This window comes from Trachurus japonicus, chromosome 12 (genome assembly GCF_045865225.1).
Source record: "Trachurus japonicus isolate A0001 chromosome 12, Traja_1.0".
In the NCBI taxonomy this organism is placed as follows: Eukaryota; Metazoa; Chordata; class Actinopteri; order Carangiformes; family Carangidae; genus Trachurus; species Trachurus japonicus.
The window spans coordinates 8,052,209-8,067,240 of NC_140918.1; the positions used below are offsets into that span (position 1 = coordinate 8,052,209).

At 42.8% G+C, this 15,032-nt stretch overlaps 1 protein-coding gene across 1 annotated transcript in view; it reads right to left on the reverse strand.

The window, feature by feature from the left end:
* Positions 1 to 11: 11 nt before the first annotated feature.
* pcsk5a (proprotein convertase subtilisin/kexin type 5a) overlaps positions 12 to 15,032 on the reverse strand; it is a 35,353-nt gene continuing 20,332 nt past the window's right edge. Inside the window, exons 23-37 of the mRNA XM_085792934.1 lie at positions 14,815 to 15,015; positions 14,580 to 14,648; positions 14,356 to 14,398; positions 13,995 to 14,137; positions 12,191 to 12,391; positions 9,512 to 9,595; positions 9,172 to 9,370; positions 8,152 to 8,366; positions 6,881 to 7,123; positions 5,780 to 6,016; positions 4,904 to 5,081; positions 4,034 to 4,251; positions 2,998 to 3,098; positions 2,420 to 2,615; positions 12 to 989 (exon numbers count right to left, since the gene is read on the reverse strand). Of these exons, the coding sequence (XP_085649060.1) occupies positions 490 to 989; positions 2,420 to 2,615; positions 2,998 to 3,098; positions 4,034 to 4,251; positions 4,904 to 5,081; positions 5,780 to 6,016; positions 6,881 to 7,123; positions 8,152 to 8,366; positions 9,172 to 9,370; positions 9,512 to 9,595; positions 12,191 to 12,391; positions 13,995 to 14,137; positions 14,356 to 14,398; positions 14,580 to 14,648; positions 14,815 to 15,015 (2,828 nt within the window). The 3' untranslated portion in view covers positions 12 to 489. The remainder of the gene's footprint in view (positions 990 to 2,419; positions 2,616 to 2,997; positions 3,099 to 4,033; positions 4,252 to 4,903; positions 5,082 to 5,779; positions 6,017 to 6,880; positions 7,124 to 8,151; positions 8,367 to 9,171; positions 9,371 to 9,511; positions 9,596 to 12,190; positions 12,392 to 13,994; positions 14,138 to 14,355; positions 14,399 to 14,579; positions 14,649 to 14,814; positions 15,016 to 15,032) is intronic.

Consider the following 15,032-nt stretch of genomic DNA (forward strand, 5'->3'; position numbering starts at 1 on the left):
TTTTTTTTCCTCCAAGACTTTATTTGAACACATTTTCAAAACAAAATTCAATGACGGCAAACGCATGAGAATATAGAAAAAGCTTAGGAAATACCATGATTAATCAAATTTAAAATGCTAATCCAACAGCACAACAATTAACATAGAGTTGAATAATATGACTAATGAAACTGTCAACACGAGTAAATGCCCACAATAAATTACGTTATATGTGGGACGTCATCATACTCCAAACAAAGTCGAGAAAATCAAGTTTAATTACGTTTAAAGTCCATAAGAGTGTTAAACGACATGGAATCTTCTGCAGCTCATTTCATTTTGTGAATGGATAATAGTTGTAAAATACAACTCGTTATAAATAGCTTCTCATGTCTCATTTTGTTCGACTCGTATTCAGTGAAGGATAAATGGGTCTGTCCCTCAGGGCAGGAGGAGATAAACAGCACAGAGGAGGAAATATTTCTCCAGAGCAACTCTTCGTCTTCGTCTTCACCGGAACGTGTAGCTCTCGTCATCGTACTCCAGCTCGTCGTCATTGTCCTCTCCTAGCTGTCCGTAGCGGAACTTCCTGTACACTGTGCCGTCCTGGCCCATGTAAACAATGTCCTCATCATCCTCGTCGTCATCGTCCTCGTCGTCCTTTCCCCCCGAGCGACGTTCACCAATGTCAACTAGCTGTGACTCCTGGAAGCGGCCACCACCACCACCACCGGCGGCGGCAGAGGAGGAACCGCCGCTGTAAGACCCAGAGGAGCTGTAGCCTCTGCCTCCTCCTCCTCTGTATCCGCCAGAGCCCAGCTTCTCGTAACCACGGGGAGGGATGTCCGGCGGCGCGCTTTTGGAGCGGGAGTGTCTGATGAGGAAGACGACGGCCACCAGCCCCAGCACCAGCAGGATGCAGGCGATGATGAAGACGGTCAGGTTACCTCTGGCCTCCTCTTCCTCCTCGTCGTTGGTGAACGCCAAGTTGGTGCTGAGGACGCACTCTCCTAAATGCCCCCAGAGGCACAAAGTTAAGACACTAATAATGTGCTACTTAACTGTGCTCCCCTGTCTAAGACGATTAGATGATTAACTGACTTAACTGCTGCGCCACCAATCTTAACGCACGCAGCAGCAGCAGCAGCTCTCGGTCTATAATGGAGAGAACCAGTGAACCAGTCAACAACCCCTGAATGATGGAGGGAGGGTCCAAAAGTCTGAGAAATGGAGTCACTCAGTAGGGAGGACATTTCAAGTTAAAGTCCTGAATCATTCCTCTCAGACAAGCGTTACATAACTCACAGTTGGTGCTTCTACGGCTTCAGTAGGCATCAAACTCAGCCCAAAAGATGAGCATATGCACCAGAAAATATGCTTCCTAAGAAATCAGAAGGTACAAGCGCAAGCAGGGAGGAAAAGTTGACTATGAATTCGAATTTTTCTTTTTTTAAATAATGAAACAACCAGTCACTAGTCACGCTTCAAATGGCGAGTGAAAAATAAAGGATTACGTAAGATCATAACATTCACTTTTCATTGCTATGCCTCATTAGTATTGTAATGTTTAGATGCTTCTCTCATTTTTAAATGATAAACATAAACCTCCAGGAGAGTCCCACAAATTTATGTTAAACTATTTTTAAAGAAAATATTGAAATGGAAGATTAACCAGGAAAAAGTCAAGATATTTACTGCTTTAATACTGACCTCTCATCCGTCCCTTGAAAAAAAGCATCTGGTTGTCGCTTCTAAAATGTGAAGAATTTCTTCTGCTACTGCCAGTTAATTTTTTTTTTTTTTTTTTGGTGGGTTGTGGATTATTGAACAGAAAAAAAGTGATTTGAGGATGTCACCTTGGGGTGTTGGCAGTCATGATTGGCATTTTTTAGCTGTTTTCCTCTAAACTTTTCTGGGTAGAAAAATAACTAAAGGTTCAATGTAGAAATCTGAATGTCAGTGTTGACCTTTTATCAGACCCCACTGCAAAAACTCAAAATCTTTCCAAGAATATTTGTCTTATTTCTTTTCAAAATGTCTCATTTCTAGTCAAAACTAATCTCTTTCCATTTAAAACGAGACTCATCATCTAAAAATGAACTTGTTTTTAGATAATTTTCACTTGTTTCAAACAAATGTTTACTTAAAATAAGTACAAGACTCCAGTGAAAGCGAGTTTTTTGTGCTTGTTATAAGAAAGAAAAACTTGCTCCACTATCAGATTTTTCTACTTATTTCAAGTGAAAATATCCTTGAAAGAAGTTACAAAGTGTCTAAAAACAAGCTACTTTACATATGATGAGTCTTATTTTAAGTAGAATGAGATTTGTTCTGACTAGAAATTACATTTTGACTAGAAATACGACAAATATTCTTGATTCTAAGATTTGGAGTTTTTGCACGTCTCTCCATCCTCTTCCCTTGTCTGTCGGTAGCTTACCTCGAGTCTCGGTGCAGTTACAACAGTCCTGCTGCTGCGTCGTGGCGTCGCCGTCGTCGTCGTGGCGGCAGCAGAGCAGACAGCGCCCTCCAGCTTCTAAGATGGCCTGAGCCGGGCACATGGTGCAGTTGGCCGGACCGGGCCCCCGACACTCCAGACAGGAAGTGTCGCAGTCTTCACAAGCGTGGCCTGAACCCTGATGAGGGACGGGAACAGAGACTGACAATGAGCGGCCCACATACCCAGACACAGAGCCACCGATTCTTCGCCTCCAAATATGCAAATAAAAAAACCTCCATTTCTAAAAAGGAGTGAAGTGAAGTTTTGCTCTTCCTCTCAGCTCAACCAATCGAGGCTGCCTCACAGCATGATTTATTTTGAAATCATTACACAATAATAATTTTCAATCTGCTCTTTGAGATTTCTCCTGGTGAAGTCAATCTGAAATACATTATATGACACCTGGGGCCAAAACATTAGTAGTAATTATTTTTGGCGAGGCAGGGAACAGATAAGGGGTTTTTTTAATATAAAAAATTCATAGTTGTGAAATTAAATTCTAGGAAAAGTCTTGTTACCTTCATTATAGGATACTGGCTGATGTCGCACATGGATTCGCACATTCCCTCTGAGAGCAGGTATCCGGTATAGCATGAGTCACAGCTTTGGGAATCTTTTCCTGCAGATACATGATCATCAACAAATCCCATTAAAATATCAGAAGCAGCAGTGCACCGAGGCAACTGACAAACACAAACTAATTACCAACAAATGCACAAATGTACTTATTTCTATTATTTTTTATGACTTTTTAAAGGGATAGTTCAACATTTTGGCAAATTGGCCTATTGTCATAATCCCTATACTGTAGTTTTAGGAGTAGGTTCATTACCTTTAATTGTCGGTGCAAGCTATTTTTAGAACGGCGGAGCAGAGCCACGAGCTGCTCAGAGCTACACTACGGAGGCTAATGGGATTTCTTGGTTTCCCTCATCAAACTCATCAAATACACAATCCAACAACTCTAAAATGCTCTCATGGACAAGTTGTGACCTGCACATTCACCACGCTATGAGATAATAATGAAACATTATGAGACAGAGTTGTTTTAGAGGCAAATGCAGAGACTGTTTGCTGAAAAACGGCTCCGACGGGAATGTGCATCAGCACTTTTGCAAGAATTTACCTCTAAAACAACTCTGTTTCGTAACGTTACGTTATTATCTCATAGCGTGGTGAATGTGCAGGTCACAACTTGTCCACCAGAGCGTTTGTTCATCAATTGTGTATTTGATGAGCTTGATGAGGGAAACCAAGAAATCCCATGAGCCTAGCTCTGAGCAGCTCGCAGCTCTGCTCCGCCGTTCTAAAAATAGCTTGCACCGACAATTAAAAGTAACAAACCTACTGCTAAGACTATAGTGATTATGGCAATGGGCCGATTTGCCAAAATGTTGAACTATCCCTTTAAATGAGTACAGCACACATGAACTTTTACTTTAATAGATGCACAGCACGTCTACCTCTGCAGCATCAACATCTCATCCCCTACATGTGTGTGTGCGCGCTCGTCAGCATGACATCAACTTGCTGCTTGCGAGTAGCCGCTGGTACCTGAGCATGTTCTGCAGGTGGCGTGACAGGGCTCGCAGGTCCTGTGCTCGGCGTCGTGATGGTGTCCCAGGGGGCAGGAAGGCAGACAGCGGCCTTCCCTCCGCATGTAGATGAGACCCGGAGCGCAGCTCAGGCAGCTGTCCTCCCCGGCCCCCATGCACTCACCGCAACTGGGGTCGCACCTCTCGCACATCCTTGAGCCCGCGTTTCCATAGTGACTGTCGGAGAGATGGCGAGAAAGTTATGATAGATTAGGTCCAATTAAACGAGATGAGATTAGAGCTTTGTTTGTCCTCAAAGGAAACTCCTCTCCACGGCCACTCAGTCACACACAACCAGAACAACTCAGACATGACACAGACTAAGACGCTGTGACAGAGAGGATGCGCTCATAACAAAATACTTCAAATCATCACTGAGGAAAGTGAGGCAACGGTTCTGCATGATTAAGTTAAAGTGCTATTTTCTTCTTTTTTTTTTTGCTTCATGGTGCATTGCTCTCGTGCAGGTTTGAGAGTGTGAGGGTGGCACGTCACAGGAATAAATAGCCTTTGTGTCCCTTTTGTGTTTTCTCGAGTATTTAACTGCACATCAATTTAACGGCACATTAATTTAACTATCTCAATCACCACATCCCAAATAAAATCTACTCTCATTTGCATTTTACAGGCCACATGAAGGGCTATTTAAATCTCGGGCTAAATGAGCTTGCACCTCCGAAAAAGCACCTCTGTCCAGATAGGCAGAGAGAAGCTGTGTCCACAGTGACATTATGTGACTAGGCTGATCTTTTATTAATGACGACACTCTGCGGCCGCACTTAACGTGATGGATGAGCGGCACAGCTGGATGGTGAGCAGGTTAAACTACCCGTGCTGGCAGGTCTCCACACACTCTTTGCCCTCTCGGAATAGGTGGGCTTTGCAGGTGAGGCACTCCTGGCTGTGCTTCCCCACGCAGGCATCACAGGAGGGGTGACAAGACTCGCAGCTCTGCCCCGGCTCGTCCTCGTAGTAGCCCGACGGGCATTCATCCGCACAGGTGCCATCTGCGCCAACAAACACATGAATGATCAAGGCAAGGCAAGGCAAGGCAAGGCAAGGCAAGGCATCTTTATTTATATAGCGCATTTCATACCAAGGCAACTCAATGTGCTTTACATACTGTAAAGACAAAACATTAAAAAAAGAAGCATAAGACAGAATAAAAACAAACAAAACACTAAAAACAGAGTTAAAAGCAAGAGCAAATAAAAGTAAAATAAAAGAAAATACATAAAGTTTAAAGTTCTTAAAAAGAGCTCAGCTATAAGCACATGAAAAGAGAAATGTTTTTAACCTGGATTTAAAAAGTGCTTACAGTTGGGGCTGATTTCAGTTCTGCTGGTAGTTTGTTATCACTTGTGTGCAGCATTAACAGCTAAATGCTGCTTCACCATGTCTGGTTTGAACTCTGAGCTCCACTATCTGACCTGAGTCAGTAGATCTCAGAGCTCTACTGGGTTTATACTCTACTAACATGTGTCATTCATGTATTGTGGACCTAAACTATTCAGTGATTTGTAAACCAGCAGCAGAACTTTAAAATCTATTCTGTAGCTGACTGGGAGCCAATGTAAGGACCATATAGGACCATCAAGCGAGCTACACAACAACAAGTCGCAGATGCCTGAAGTTGAGTTTTCCAGGACATGCAAGACCTCGGAGAATTCACCGAGCCGTACACAAAAGAGCGAACTCGACTCACTGAGCAGGAGATGTCTCTGGTTGCAGCTCAGACACTCGGTCTTCCTGGGACCCGAACACCTGTGGCAGTATTTGTGACACGGATGGCACTCCCCGTCTTGGTTGGCGTACTGGTGAGGCGGGCACTTGCTTGGCGCCGGCGCACAGCGGCCGTGGCCTTCCGGCCTCAGACCCTCCCTGCAGCTGCTGCAGGAGCTGGCGTGGGGCCCGGAGCAGGTGAGACAAGATGCATCGCAGTCTGGAAAAAACACACAAAGTAGAGAATTGATTGAATCACAGGACGCCGTTTGTCACAACCGCAATGACGCATGTGAGGGAGAGTCAATATGACCCCCCTTGATCTCTGTCTGTTATATATGGTAATCATTTATCTGACAATGAAACATTATCGCCGTTAATTACTTTCTATTTTTCTACAGGAATGCATCTCACCTGCTACTTTTAACCCGCTGGGTTCTCAGAAAACATTTTCTGCCCATGTTCACTTCAGATGAAAGACATTTAAAAATCACCCACTGTCCATTTCTCAGAGCTTCTTTTCACATGCCTTGCTGCTGGCAGCGACTGTAAGTAGCAACAAAAAGTGGGCATCGCCTACAACGTCTTCCTGGGAGAAACACGCCATCCTCTGTGTTTCTGAATAACACAAGCCAGAGCGGTGTGTCTTTCTCGAGGGAACTGTCTTTGGCATCGCTGTTCTGTTTTCAAGGTTTGACAGCTGCCTGTTAACTCTCTGAGAAGCTATTTTCATCCCAGCCAAAGTCAGGAAACACACTCGGGCGTAGTAGAGAATATACAGTACAGCGGATATAAAAAGTCGACACACTCCTGTTAAAATGTCAGGTTTTTGTGATGTTAAAAAGAAACTTTTTTTCCAGGTTTAATCTGTGCAAAACACTTGCAACAGCCTGAAATGCATGAAGGATGTTCTACAGGACAGAAAATGCTGCATCAGGGCGTCTCTCAGTGTCTCTAACTGAAAAGCAGGACTACTGCATGTATAATAAATAAAAAGTCAAATAAAAATCACAAAATAAAATGTGTTTCTACTTAGATTTTATCAAAGGAGCACCGTGGAGCAGGTGGAGAAGCTCTCTGGTACCTTCACAGTCTCCTGTCGTGGCGTCCCTGTAGGTGTGGGTGGGGCAGGCCACCAGACAGGCGCCGTTGTGCAGCGTGGCCTCGGGGTCCGTGCAGGTATCGCAGTCGTTGTCGTTGGGGCCGTCGCACAAAGCGCAGTCAGGGTGGCAACGCAAACACTCCCCTCGCTCTTTGTCCTCAAAGAACCTCTCGGGGCAGTCTAGCACGCACAAGCCCTCGTGGAGAAAGTGATACTCCTCGCAGCCTGCACAAAGAACAGCTTTCAGTGCTGAGTGGGAGAACAGTTTAGCACAAGTCAGTGGAACTGTACTAAGTATCCTAAAGTCTTGGACAGGAATGCAAGAGAAAGTAAAAAGCTCTCTCTTTCTCTGCCTCTGAGAGGGATGGATTTCACTCCAGTCTGCTCACAGCAGTTGGAATAGAAACAACATAACAATGAGCTGACACTCAGTGTAAAGCTCCTTAAAGCTGAGGGGAGCTACAGTACAGATTTAGGTGATAATTAAAAAATAACAATAAAGCAACACCTTTTGGAATAGTTATTAAAACTAGAAAAAGATTCCTGCAGAAAATGCATGTGAAAGCAGCTGAACGCTATTGCTGAAGCAATGCTGAAAGAGCTGAAAAAAGTGTTAAATCAATGCTAAATTAGCTGAAGAAACTGTTAAAGCAATGTTGAAAAGGGTTAATGCTAAAGCTGAAACATATAACTTGTAGTATGGGATGAAATATGCCTTTTAAAGGTAAAAAGCAGTAGAAATGTTAACAGGAGAGGAAAACATTGAAATCCTGCATGTTTAAGAATAACGGTTAGTTGAAATCGGCAGCTAACCTGACAGGAAGGAAAACTGATGAACCAGCGCTAACATAGCTGAAGCAATGGCTGAGAATAGATTAAAAAGTAAAAGCAAATTAAAAGTAAAGCTGTACAAATTCAGGTGATAATTAAAAATAATAATAAAGCAACACCTTTTGGAATAGTTATTCAAACTAAAACTATTGCAGCTCATCCTTTTGGGATCATAAACATCTGAACCAAAGTTTATGGCTAAATCAGTCACCAAAGTTATTATCTACTGTACCCATCTATCCATCCATCAATCTATCCACCTATCTATCCTCTGCACAGGAACCATCAATATCTGTAAACTTCACGGCCATCTTTCCAACATGTTTTTGGTGCAGAGATGTAAATGTACAGTACAGTGCGGATCAGTCTGAACAAGCTCTAACAGCTGAGTCACGGTCTGCACTGTGTGTTTCAGCCAGTACCTGTGCACTGCCCAAGCGGGCTGCACTCCTGACAGGCCGAGGGGCAGCGTTGGCACTCCCCGTCCCGGAGCGTGTGCGCTGGAGGACACTCCTCCACACACTGGTGCTTGTGTAGGACGAGAGGTTCTTCACAGCTGAGGCAGTGAGTGGCGTTTCTCCCACAGGACTCACAGCCTGCTGCACAGCTGCGGCACACCTGGCCTGCAGGATAACCCCTGATGAAGACCCAACACACACGAGTTGAACCCCGCCCCGCCACATGACGTACATGAATTAACTACTAAGACAGATGCATGAATCAAATTCTCATTTCAGACTATGGCGATGCGTGTGAAAAACAAATAACCGGTGATGTATTAACTCTCTTAATTAATTCATTAGCTTTCATTGTTATGCATGTCAAGCTGGGCTGAATATTTTTCTTTTTTGCAAAGTGAAAAAAAGAAAAGAAAAAGAAATTGAATGGGCCGTCATGAATGCTGCTGCTGGGGTAAACAAGAGGACTGACATTTTGTTCTGCTCTGCTCCACTCTGCAGAGGACAACCAATAATTTATCATTCCAGACAATTGTGTGTAGTGCTTAAGCATTGCTAAAAAAGCTGCTTGGCAGTTTGTAGTTTAAAAAATAAAATAAAAGTAGAGCCCTCATGGCCAAAAAGTTGAAATGGTCATGTCAGTGCTAATGGAGCCTTGAGGACCTCTTCAGCAAGGACGAGATTTTCTTTCAGTCTCAAGGATTTCGCAAATTTAATGGCATAAACATGGAGCGAGACACGTCCAAATCAAGGCCAGCAAATTGCTTTTCTTTTTGCATTTTTGGCCCCCAAGAAGACGTGCCTCAAACATCTGGCCTGATGTTTAAAAGATGGGATTTCAGCTTGATGTTGCCAGCAGGGTTTAATTCCCACTGTATTTACCAACTGAGAGTAATCCATTTGGAGTGTCTCAATATGTCAACAGCATATGAATACAGTTAGATTTAAGCCAAAAAACAAGCAGTGATTGGATTGACTCCTGACCTGACACACTGTTGGACACACTGTCCGTCCTGCAGGAATAACTGAGCTTTGCGAGTGCTCTGGCAGCGGCTGCAGTGTTGACCGTCCGCACACTGCAAACAGCCTGGAGGGCAGGCCTCACACACACCGCTTAGCCGACTGGCAAAGAAACCCCCCGGACACTTTGACACACATGTTTGCTGTGCGGTCAGGAACTGCCCTGGAGGAGAGAGAAGAACGAGTAAACATCATCACTGGAGTGGATATCTTTTTTGGTGTAGCCATGAAAATGTGAAACACTGCTGCAACAGCGGTTTATGCACAAAACACAAAAAGCTGCTGCATCATGTGACTTACAGACCTTTTGCACATTTTGTACACTGGTTCCTCTCTTCTCCGTAGCAGGACTCGCAGGACGGGTGGCAGTCGTCGCACTCGTCGTCGTCTGGTGGGAAAGCAGCCGTGACACGACACACAACAAGAAATGAAACCACACTTTTAATCCAAATATCTTTTTGTAGGATAAAAGACACGACAACGAGGAGGAGGAGGACAGAGATGAACTTCGTAGGATGGTGTAACAACAACAACCAACTTCAGCTAAACTTCAGGAAACCAAGAAGCTGGTGGTGGATCTCTGGCATACTGAGAGGCTCTCCACCCTTGGGGTACAGATGGTGGACACCTACAAGTATCTGCATGTGCAACTCAACAACTCTCTGGATGCTCTAGCACTCTGTTGTGGCCAGTGTTGGCTCCTTTCTATGTGGTGTGTGCTGGCGGTGCTGGCACTGGGTTGTGTGGCGCAAGCAAACCGGGTTTAAAGCTTGTAGTGGGGAAGGCCAGAGGAAGGACAGAGGAAGGCCAGAGGAAGGCCAGCTCTGTGGTGGAGCTGGATAGTGACAGGAGAGGAGGACAACCCCTCCTTCATCCTCTCTGTGGCGAGTTGAGGGGGGCTCGGGAGCATGTTCAGCCACTAGGGTTGCAAAATTCTGGGAATTTTCAAAAACTTGGAAATTTTCCATGGGAATTAACGGGAATATATGGGAATTAACAGGAATATATGGGAATAAACGGGAATAAATCTGAAATTTACAAAATTGAAGATTGGCCCTTAACAAGGAACTTAAATATAGTTGGGGAAAATATATTGTAGCATAATCTTGGCTAAAACAACCAGATTTATTGCAAGTACACTTGAATATCTATATGCTATTCCTCAATCACATGCACATGTTGAGGCTACAGTCCTCACTGCAGGCGGCCCCAGTTCGAATCCCGCATCGGGTAGCCCTTTCCTGCATGTCATTCCCCCTCTCCGCCACCCATTTCCTGTCTCTTTCTCCACTGTGCTATCAATTAAAGGCACTAAAAAGCCCCCCAAAATATATATTATAATTTCCATAAATTCCCAATAATTTCCATAATTCCCCAAATTCCCACGGAAAGTTTTCAATTTGGAATATTTCCAAAATTCCCCAGCTTAACTTCCCATGGAAAGTTTCTGGAAATTTACCGGAAATTTACTGGAAATTTTCCGCCCCTTTGCAACCCTATCAGCCATACACTCATCCGGCCACGTGCCTCAAAGAAAGCCATCAGACTCCACATCGCCACAGCGCCCAGAACCTCCTACCTCCACTGACTGAGACTCACAACCAGACACCACTGCATTGTGCAAAACACACTATACACACACAGATCTATTTTTATTGCAGCAATCACTCCTGTTTTGACGTAGAGGTATTTATGAAAATGTCTCTCTTTAATGTTAACTATATCCCCCTGGTGCCACTGCATCAAATTGAATTTTGCCTACGGGGGATCAATACAGGTAGGCCTCATCTTATCTTAAAGCAGCTACAATATCAGAGTCCCTGTTCACAGACTGAACCTGAACATTTCACCAACTTCGAGTATTAAAAAAGTATTTGCTATGGGAAAAACAATGAAAATCCAAGTTTAATAGCATTTTATAAGACTGGAAAAAAGAAAAACTACTGCAACAACACTGTTCAGTATTAGTAACCTGATTTATGGACAAGACTTTTGCAGAGACCTAGAGTGAGGACTGATACTGAACGCATCTGTCCGCTTCCCAATATGAACAGCCGCTAGTTAGCTTAAGCTTAAGCTAAAGACTTGGTTTTAATTTTAACTTGCTAGTTTTTAAAATGCTCATAGTAAAGTTCAGTAATTTATGTCCAATATGTTTCCACACAACTAATTATACAAAAACGAGTTTCTTCAACACTTTGCCTTCATGCTAACTGAGGCTAATTTCAGCCATCTTGCCATAAAACAATTTGTTGTTTTTATGTTTTTGATTTTTGATTTTTTTTTGATTATCAAAAGTAAATATAACAGGCTAATTAGAGAGCTTTACAGTTTCTGATGGATTACTTTTATAAAAAACACATCCAGACCAATTCCTCCTGCTTCCAGTCTTTGTGGTAACTAGTTGAGTTTGGCATCAGCAAGAAAATACTTGTCTAGAAATGTCCTTCAGCACCAGGAAAAAAACTATATAAAACATTTACAGTATATTATGTAGCTTCGAAATCTAAAAAATAAACTGGAAATTACAGAAAAGCCAGAGTACATCCTGCAACACAGGTTTTGTGTGAAGGCGTGTGAGGCTTTAATCAAAGATTTAAAGTTGAAGAATAACTTTACTTCTGCATGTTCATTTTCAACCTTTGAGTTAACCTATGTACTTTTCTCAGTTATTTTAGCTCCTATAATTAAGATGTCTTTCCTCTCGCTAATTACTATATGTTGTTTTAAGGCCTGTCCAACTTATTCTTGCGTGGGAACTAAATGTTCAGCATATACAATCAATTATTTAAAAGTCCGTATCTGGCCCACGTTCAGTCGTTCTGTCTGTTTTCAGTGCTTAAGTTGGTACAGGGTTCAGGGATGTGGCACACAGACCAATTACCCTCCAAGATTTCTTTTCTGCCCCTGTGAAAGTGCCCAAATCCCTGATTCATTAAGGGCAGACAGTTGGATTAGTGGAATATATAAGTGTTAATCTCACCGGTGCGAAAGGTCTTAATGGGACAGACCTCTTGGTCAGACACACACTCTCCATTTTCCAGCGTCGTCCCCTCTTCGCACGACAAACAGTCGTTGTCCTCCGGGCCGCCGCACGTCACGCAGTCTGAGTGACACTCCTCACAGTCGTTGGTGTCTTCGTCTCCATAGAAACCATCGGGACACACCGAAACACACCTCCCCTCTGGGAATGAGAAGAGACATTGCCGTTTTCTTTTTCTTTCTTTTTTTTTTTAAAGATCAACACAGTACATAACCTACTTAGCGGGGGCTCGTTCACAATCTTAGGTGCTTGTTCTTCGCTAAAAGGAGATCTCCAGTGATTTGACACATCAGAGTCTACGCACAGGTCTTGAGGAATACTAATGTGGATGTGTTAAAAGTTGTGTAAAGCCTTTTGTGGCTCCAGATGGAGCTGCGTGAAGTCTGATTAATCAGGTGGGTCTGAGGACGATAAATCTCGAGATTTTAAGAGAAAAAGAAAAAAATCTGGAGTTGCAGAGGTAGAGAGAAGTGACTTTATCAGACCTGCTTCTGCACAACTTTGTGAACCTGACTGTTATATTGTTATAGCAGTACAATGCTTGAATCAGCAGAATAACCTTTTCAATATTTTCATTTTATGCTCCAGGAATTTATACTTTGATTTGAACACCACTACATATATTTTGACAGCTGCAGTTAAATTATTAACAAGGCAACTGTGCCGCAGTCCCAAATCTCCCTGAAGATGTCACAAGCGGCAATTACTTTTTTGCTAATTTAAATCAATTTTTGACCACCCTGAAGCACAATATAACCTTGTAGGTTTAATATATTAGCATTCACATTTCTTCTAAATATCTCTTTAAATGGTGCTTGTTCTTGAATAAATTTGTATGAAATCCAAACATCTTAAAACAAACCTGTGGGAACAGATTTGGGAACCAAAGCTCATTTTTAATTTGGCTTAATCTGTTCCTGGCTACGGTTACTAATCACTTTGGGAAGATTAATATTTGAAATACAAAATGACTGATCACCTTGTACAATGTAATCTTCATAATCACATTCTAAACGACTCCACATTAAGAAGCATATAAAGCAGTTAAAATCAGTTTGACCTCTATTATCTAAATGATGCTTTGACACTAGAAACATTATTTCTAATAAACGAATAATGATGTAATAATACAATAATACCTCAGTATTATCCCAAGTACAAATTGGAGGTGCTTGAGTATTTCCTTTTCTTTCTTTTTTTGCTATTCTACACTTTACTCAACTACATTTATCTGACACCTGCATGACCATACATGTAACGAATGGACAGAGAAAATATTTGATCATATCAGAAAACATGACACCCCACAGTTAGTAGATCCATCTTCCATCTTTAACCAATACTTCATTTATTATAATGGATGAATACTCATTAGTAAGTAGTTACTTGTGCTTGTACTGATGAGTAAAAGATTTTTAATTGTGTTCATAAACTACATACTAATGAGTATTCATGTGTTATAAATGATGAATTCAGTATTTAATGTGTGTACTTATTATAAAGTGTTACCGATCATACTCACACATTGATGCATCACAAACAAACATCCAAACATAATCTTAATTTTGAACTAATTGATACCTTAAGTATGTTTTGCTAATACTGTAATACTTCTATACTTAATAACATTTCAGTACTTATAACAGAGGTTGGTTTTTTTTCATAATGTAATATAGAAGAATCTGAATACTTCTGTAAATAACACTTCATGACTCCATGTGGCGACCCACTGGGGCAGTTTTACCTGATAAGAAGAGGTCGGTCTCGCACCAGTAGCACTCGTGTTCATCACAGCTTACACAGTTGTCATCACATGGGACGCAGGTCATCTCCTCCTCCACGCTGTACGTCTTAGCCGGGCAGTTTCTGTAGCAGCCATCCTGAAAGCTGATAACGAAAACAGCAGTTGATACCTTTGATTTAACCTCTCTCTCACTCACACTCACACACACACACACACACACACACACATGCACAGACACAGGAGAAGAAAAAAAATCCACTCTACTTCCACAGCAAAAAAGAGCCTTTTTCATTCTAGTACAGCAGTGAACTGAACAGAGCAAGTGCAGAGAGGCGAGATCACACATGGCACACAGCCTTACTTGTAAAAGCCCTCAGTGCAGGACAGACAATGCCTGGGGTTATCTGTTAAAAGCAGACAAAAAACTCAGCTCTCCTTTTAAACAGGAAGGAAGTTCTTTTGGGGAAAAAAAAAAAAGAAGCCCTTGAACACGGCTGGCAACACACCGGGAGGAAAGTTCAGTCTACTGCACACTATGTTCATTTTGAGGAAAAACTATATCATGGCTGCTGAGCCCTGACTTACACAAGACACACTTGCTGCAGCCTTCTTCACAGGCCATGCAGTCGTCGTAATCTGGATCCTCCACCTCCCCTGAGATAACAAGAGAAAACATTCAAAGTGTGGAGGGAAGAAACGAAGAAGTGAGCGAGACGACCAGAGAGGAGAAGAAGTTGAGATGGTGGAGGGTGGACAGAGGTGAGACAGACGATGCTGCTGAAGGTCGTCTGTAATGTAACACACATAAAAAGATGTTTACCCTCTCCACACTCCAGCTTCGTACACGCTCCGTCAGAGACGTAGTAGGAGGAGTTACACTTGAGGCAGTGGGTGGAGCTGGTGCAGAGCCAGCAGTGGTCCGAGCACGGCTCACAGCTCCTCTCCTTGGTGTGGTAGAAGGCCTCGGGGCAGGCGTCCAGACACTGGCCTTTATACAGGTAACGCTCCACTGCAAACTTATCTGGAGGGACAAATAGC